This window comes from Triticum dicoccoides, chromosome 5A (genome assembly GCF_002162155.2).
Source record: "Triticum dicoccoides isolate Atlit2015 ecotype Zavitan chromosome 5A, WEW_v2.0, whole genome shotgun sequence".
Classification (NCBI taxonomy): domain Eukaryota; kingdom Viridiplantae; phylum Streptophyta; class Magnoliopsida; order Poales; family Poaceae; genus Triticum; species Triticum dicoccoides.
Window position 1 is genome coordinate 540,079,904 of NC_041388.1, and position 7,938 is coordinate 540,087,841.

Consider the following 7,938-nt stretch of genomic DNA (forward strand, 5'->3'; position numbering starts at 1 on the left):
TCTGGGCTAGAGAAAAAAGGGTGGGCGGAATCGATCCACGAATCACGGTTTTGCAGGTGGGGCCGCGTGGATCCTGGGGAGGCGGAGCACTTGGACGATTGGCAGACCATGGGCGGCGGCAGAACATTTGATCTGACGCGTTCATCTAAATGGCAGACCATAGACCTAATATTGACGGTAGGATGTGTTTAAGTTAAGTTAATCGAAAGGTTGTGGTTATCCCGTGTACAGTTTGTTGTGTGACTTTGACAGAATTTAAGTTTGCTCTTTTGATAGTAGTTTAGCTTCATTCATTTATTTCACCTTTAGTAACTTAAATCATCCATATCTCGTAACCAAAATTTTGATTCCAAAACTTTATATATATTTCAACTCATGTCGCAAAGACCTTTAAAACAAGACCGATTTTGGATACATTTTAAATAGGTTTAAAATTCATGAAACATATATCACATAAATCATATCTATTTCAATATCACATTTTTGGGAAAAAAATTCACTCTTATGAAATAAATAGTTGGACATTTAAAAAATAATCAGTTTCGTAAGTTGACATTACGGTTTCATATTGTTTTCATTTTCAGAACCCACATTTCACTTTTCATAAGCTTGTTTCTTAAAAATGATATCTATTTCAATTCCACATTTTTGGAATAAAATATTTCTCTCTTTTGAAATAAACTATTACACATTTTTAAATAATCACTTTCATAAGTTAACATTTCAGTTACATATTATTTTCATTTTCAGAACCCACTTTTCACTGGCTTGTTTCATAAAAATCACATCTATTTTAATTTCATATTTTTAAATAACATGTTTCACTCATTTGAAATAAATAGTTACACATTTCCAACTAATCAGTTTCACAAGTTGATTCTCAGTTTATATCATTGTCATTTTTGAAAACCGCATTTTAAATAGTTACACATTTGGATTTTACAAAGTGTTGTCTAAATTTAAGAAGTATCCATTTTGATTAACAGTGTTGACGATGCTAAGTATTAGTTTATTCTTTGATATATTAGCCTTTCGTTCTTGATAGCAATCAACATGACACTATTTGATTTACTATTTTAACAAATGCAACTTTGCATAAGAAATCTTACATGAAACATGCCACGAACATCATTATGTAACATCACAAAATAATAGAATATATGGGAGGGCAAAGAGGGTAAATATGCTTGAATGAGCAATTTTGCAGTTTATTGATAGAGCAACTGTGGTCAATTCTAAACTAAATGCATATATATTGATGCCTCTTTTATTTGTTCAAAATCATTGTTGGATACACTGCTTCTAAGCACCCATAGGTCGCATGAAACAATTTGTAAAGGTTCTCTATCATTTTATCGCATGTGCCAGTTCCGCGGGAGGGTTCACAAGAAGGATATAAGCTATAAATAGATGTAATGTGTCCAGCGTTGCTTGAAAATTTTGCCAATGTGTAATTTCCATCTTGCAAGATGTAGCACTCATGCTGATAATTAATATATCGTTTCCAAATTGTTCATGTGCATGTCTTGCTTTTTTGTGACTCCAAACATATGCTCATAAAAGACTTATGTTTCATCACAAGAAATAAAAATAACATATACATATATACATATACACACAACGTATCGACAGGGCGCGGCGTGCCGCCGCGCGGGCATTGCTAGTATCCTCTAAGTGTTGGGGAACGTAGCATAAATTCAAAAATTTTCTACGTGTCACCAAGATCTATCTATGGAGTCATCTAGCAACGAGGGAGGAGTGGATCTACATACCCTTGTAGATCGCGCGCGGAAGCGTTCAAGAGAACGGGGTTGATGGAGTCGTACTCGTCGTGATCCAAATCACCGATGATCCTAGCGCCGAACGGACGGCACCTCCGCGTTCAACACACGTACGGAGCAACGACGTCTCCTCCTTCTTGATCCAGCAAGGGGAAGGAGAGGTTGATGGAGATCCAACAGCACGACGGCGTGGTGGTGGAAGTAGCGGGATTCCAACAGGGCTTCGCCAAGCGCTGCGGGAGGAGGGAGATGTGTCATGGGAGGGAGAGGGAGGCGCCAGGGCTTAGGTATGGTTGCTCTCCCTTCCCCCACTATATATAGGGCCAAGGGAGAGGGGGGAGGCGCAGCCTTGGCCCTTCCTCCAAGGAAGGGTGCGGCCAAGGGAGGAGTCCCTCCTCCCCAAGGCACCTCGGAGGTGCCTTCCCCCTTTAGGACTCTTCCTTCTTCTTATCTCTTGGCGCATGGGCCTCTTGGGGCTGGTGCCCTTGGCCCATACAGGCCAAGGCGCATCCCGTACAGCCCATGTGCCCCCCCCCCGGGGTAGGTGGCCCCACCCGGTGGACCCCCGGGACCCTTCCGGTGGTCCCGGTACAATACCGGTGACCCCGAAACTTGTCCCGATGGCCGAAATAGCACTTCCTATATATAAATCTTTACCTCCGGACCATTCCGGAACTCCTCGTGACGTCCGGGATCTCATCCGGGACTCCGAACAACTTTCGGGTTACCGCATACTAATATCTCTATAACCCTAGCGTCACCGAACCTTAAGTGTGTAGACCCTACGGGTTCGGGAGACATGCAGACATGACCGAGATGACTCTCCGGTCAATAACCAACAGCGGGATCTGGATACCCATGTTGGCTCCCACATGTTCCACGATGATCTCATCGGATGAACCACGATGTCAAGGACTTAATCAATCCCGTATACAATTCCCTTTGTCTAGCGGTACGATACTTGCCCGAGATTCGATCGTCGGTATCCCGATACCTTGTTCAATCTCGTTACCGGCAAGTCTCTTTACTCGTTTCGTAACACATCATCCCGTGATCAACTCCTTGATCACATTGTGCACATTATGATGATGTCCTACCGAGTGGGCCCAGAGATACCTCTCCGTTTACACGGAGTGACAAATCCCAATCTCGATTCGTGCCAACCCAACAGACACTTTCAGAGATACCCGTAGTGCACCTTTATAGCCACCCAGTTACGTTGTGACGTTTGGCACACCTAAAGCATTCCTACGGTATCCGGGAGTTGCACAATCTCATGGTCTAAGGAAATGATACTTGACATTAGAAAAGCTTTAGCATACGAACTACATGATCTTGTGCTAGGCTTAGGATTGGGTCTTGTCCATCACATCATTCTCCTAATGATGTGATCCCGTTATCAACGACATCCAATGTCCATGGTTAGGAAACCGTAACCATCTATTGATCAACGAGCTAGTCAACTAGAGGCTTACTAGGGACATGGTGTTGTCTATGTATCCACACATGTATTTGAGTTTCCTATCAATACAATTCTAGCATGGATAATAAACGATTATCATGAACAAGGAAATATAATAATAATCAATTTATTATTGCCTCTAGGGCATATTTCCAACACTAAGACCTATGCAATTTACTAGACTACTATTGTGCAATTTTCTTTTAGAATGAATACCAAGGAGTAAATTTTTGGCTCCGTCGCTGGTGGTGCCCCTTGTTTCAAAGAGAGGGGGCGGGTTATTCACATTTAATTTGATGGCCAGAAGCAAATTGAAAGCTAATCAGTGGTAATTAAGACCCCTAGGGGTATGTAAATTCACTTTTATCTCAGTGCCCTAGTTTTTCTGTATAAGTTAGATGGACAAGGGAGAAAATGGCCTGGCAGCCAACAATTCTATGGTTTGCCATGTACTCCGTATGTGCAACCAATGGTGGAGAGGCAAGATGGCGTTGAGAAATAGATTGCTTTTTTTAGCAAATACTATGAAACAAATTACTTGTTTTGAGGCAAGTGAAATAGATTACTTGGTTGACAGACAAACATACTGTAGTGGTACCGGTAGGGGGGCTTGGGCCAAATCTCCAGCCCAACTCCTATTTGACGCCCTAAACGTCTGTTAGAGTGTCTTTTGCAACTTGGCACACCCTCTAACCCGGCGCGCAATCCTGGGCTGGCCCATTCATTTTTATATTCTTTCTAACCTTCAAAAGATATAGGAGTGTGTTGTGGGAGATTCGAACTCCAGCCCTCCATGTTCAGTGCCGACGCCCGACGGCGCTAAACACTGTGAGCATATTTTGTTGTGCAATCTTACTTCTTTTTCTCTTGTTTGTGACAAATGTAAGGTTAAAAAAAGTGTCATGTTTCCTGTATGTTTTTTCTTTTCTTGGTTTTTTGTTCTATATATGGCCGTTTTTTCTATTATTTTTTCTTTCTTTTTTGTTTTCTTTTTTATTTCATCAACTTTCTTCAAATTTGTGAAATAAATCCTGAAACATGCAAGCATCAGGAATTGAACCCTAGTGGGCCGAGAATATCACTGTCCTCCTAACCATCCAGCCACAGGTTGCTTTGCACTTCTTACCAAAATCTAAAGAAATAAGCTGGCTTAGGAGTTAGGAGTGGTTCAACCGGTAATCCATAGCTGATACGAGCACATATTGCTTCTGGGTGAACAGTAAAAGCAAAAAAAAAAGTAAACAAAATACACATCAAAGATGAAAAAGTTTTCTAATGGCGTGCAAATTTCTTGGTGATTTGACATCGGGGGAGCTCGGGACAGAAAAATGAAAATCGTTGCTCCAAAATCAAGAATTTTTAACCTTTCTCAAATCGCAGATTGTTCCTTTTGTCCAGAGCTCCTCCAATGCCCAACCGCCGCGAATTTTGCACTCCTTTAGAAAACTTGTTCATCGTTGATGCAAAGAAAAGAAAAAACAGATTTTTTTTTATGTCCACTGTTCATCCTGGGGAGCTAGCACCGAAACAAGGTCATAATGGTTCAATCTGTTATCAAAAATTTACCATTGACAAAACCAGAACAAAAATATCACAGCTTTTCTGAAAGAAGAAGCTCAAAGCAGCTTATCTGAAAACCACGACTATGCATTGTGCACAGCAGCGCCCGATGACAAAAATTCCAGCACTTTGGTGATGTTGACGGTGAAGAAAACAAGGGGCATAACTTGGCCTGGAAGGATCTTCATGCTACCAACCACAGAAGGTATTTGGCTTCTGGCATCATTGCATCATATTACATCTGTTAATACTATGCAGTAACATAAGTAGCTCATCCTTACGGATATAGCAGCAACCACAGAAACAAAATGAGAAGAGCAAGATTTAACTTGCCTACTCAGAGAATGGCAAGCTCCACGACAGAGATGGCGAAAGAGGGCATATGTAGCATCATCAGCATGGTTAGTAAGCAGTCAGTCTATCATGACACAGTGGCACCCCCTTGTACATTTATTTTCAAGTGTACATTACATGAGTTACCCTCAGGAGCTACACCGCATTTCCTCAACTTCTGGGAAATATACAGGGTCTACAACAAACGACGGCGAGCAACAGTTCGAAAACAAAGACCGCCATGCTGCTCCACACAAACATGGTCCATCTCCAGTGCCAGAGTACTCTCTTGAGCAGAGGGAGCTCGGCCTCCAGCTTTATCGACGCGTCATAGATCTCTGGGATGCCTGCACCAGTTGCAAACTCGGCTCGTTGCTCGAGCACTATCCTTACTCCTGTTATTGGCTTGAAAGCCTCCTTAATGCCCGTCATTTTTAGTTTGATAACCTGAGATTCAGATGAATAGCCGGACAAAAGAGAAACACTTTGGAAAAAGGTTTCTATGAAATGCATGTGGACGCTCTTGAACTTTAGCATGCATGGTTGACTCGAAGCCGTGACCACTTTCCCATCTGCAGATAGAAGCTCTGCCCTCACCTGAACTCAGAGGAAGAAGGCAAAATCAGATGGAGAGGATATTAGTGCTAACTAGTACTGAGTGTAACAAATGTTGTGCATATAATTTTGGACAGATACAGTTATACACTGATAGCTCTGTGACAGGAACGATCTATATTGCGTATGCATACATACTATGAATTCTAAACTCATAAGTTTGAAGAAAACATGAATTGGGTATATAATGCTTTCACATCCTTCAAAAGTATGGCACATTCAGTTGGAAAGAAGGACATTTCATCATGAAAATGAACCGTGGAGCAAGAAACAGCAAGTTGACTTAACTCTCTTATTGATATGCATATGGCTGTATCTGGTTGAAAGCCATATGCACAGGCATACTCAGTTGTAGCATGTTTTGTTAGATCTTTGAGAAAATGTAATGACTTCATAGCTTAGTCGAACAAATAACATAGGCTGCCTGACACCGCATGCACTGCATCTATCCCACCAAACATGTTTTAGATTCACTAATTGACCTATCCGGCCTGGTTTTGCATGTCAACAATCTACTTTCTAGTCTCATATCCATTTGACGTTGTCATGGATTATATATCTCATTCCGTTGAGCCGCTTATAAATATTTGGATGTTTGGCTAGCTGTTCTTTTCATAATCAAGTTACATACAGATGCATTATTGTGTTCCTGAACATATGATGTGAAATGTGAGAGCAAAACAATTGGATAACAGAACTTATCTAGCTTTGTTCAACTTTACAAAACAATGTTGGCCCAACCTCCTTATCACACAGCTTTACAAGTAAGCACAGTAAAGAACAGCAACTACAAACTAATTCTCGGACCATCAATTTATATCACATATACAATAAATTTCTTCAAATTCAGAACTATGCCTTCTAAGCTTGGTAGCCTTTCCTAATCAAAATTATTGCTGACATCTCAATGCACAACAGAGTTGCAGTTAATAACTTCTTATTTATCATGTATTGTCCAAAGTTACATGATGAAAGACATAAATGGGCAGGAATCTAATTTGTAACCATCAGTTCATTTAGCCACACTTCAATGCGGTATACTCTGTTCCCTTGATAGCTAAGGCATTTTTCAAGGAAATTATCATGTCAAACTACTTTGACAAGGACCAGCAAGAAAGGTACCTGGAAAATCCCAAGCCTCCTGTTGTAATCCGACTCGGGCAGCGTCAGCAACACCTCGAGCTGCATCCGCTGTTGCGGCGGCACCAACCGCCCCACCGGCACAAATGCCACAGGGCTCGGCTTGGTGTAATCGAAATTCAGGTTCTCTGTCACCTGAACGGGCTCCTCCACCACTTTCCCCACCAAGACCCCCCCTGCCGTGAACGCCATAGCGAGCATCATGCACAGAAGCACGCAGACGTACATGGCCCAGAGCGCCCCCCAGAGCAGCCTCGCCACCACGCGCGGAACCCCGTCCCCCGCTCCGAGCCACGCGCCCACGGCGCCGGTGGCCTGCCCCGCCACCCCGAGAGCCCAATCCCTCGCCCGCTGCGCCGAGCCGAGCGGGTCGGTCACGAAGAGGAACCACCATTGCAGCAGCCGGAAGGGGAACGTGAGGCAGGCGACGAGCGCGCTGACCTGGAACACCACGGCTTTGATGACGAACACGGCGAAGGACTCGAGGAAGGCCGGCGGCGCCGTCGCCATCGGCCTGTAATCCGGCGCCGCGGCCTCTGACTCCGCATCCTTCTCGTCCACTTCCTCCTCGGGGACCGCCGACTCCGCATCCTTCTCGTCCACCTCCGCCTCGGGGGCCGCCGACTCCGCACCCTTCTCGTCCACCTCCGCCTCGGGGGCCGGCGGCTCCGAATCCTTCTCGTCCACATTCGCCTCGGGGGCTGCCGGCTCCGAATCCTTCTCGTCCACATTCGCCTCGGGGGCCGCCGGCTCCGCGTCCTTCTGGTCCACCTCCTCCTCGAGGGGAGGGGGAGAACGGGGCGCGCTGGTGGCCTCGGAGGAATCGGAATCGGAACCGGAATCGGGCTTGGCCTTGCCCGTGTCCTTGCCCTTGTCGGGCTCATCGGCCGCGGTGACGGAGACGGAGACGGTGACGTTGGAATCGGAATCGGGCATGGCCTTGTCCTTGTCGGGCTCATCGACCGCGGTGATGGTGGACGCGGCGGAGGCCGAGGGGGAGACGGGGTCGTCGGGCTGCGTCAGGATTTTGGCGCGGCGCGGGCGGCG

The 7,938-nt window shown here is 44.7% G+C and overlaps 1 protein-coding gene across 1 annotated transcript; it reads right to left on the reverse strand.

Annotated features, from left to right (window-relative positions):
* Positions 1–5,189: 5,189 nt before the first annotated feature.
* On the reverse strand, positions 5,190–7,932 carry LOC119302621 (seipin-2-like). Its single transcript, XM_037579659.1, has 2 exons — positions 6,874–7,932; positions 5,190–5,733 (listed from the first exon to the last, which is right to left on the reverse strand). The coding sequence occupies exons 1-2, from the start codon at positions 7,825–7,827 to the stop codon at positions 5,308–5,310; spliced, it is 1,380 nt and encodes a 459-aa protein (XP_037435556.1). The 5' UTR covers positions 7,828–7,932; the 3' UTR covers positions 5,190–5,307.
* Positions 7,933–7,938: the final 6 nt, after the last annotated feature.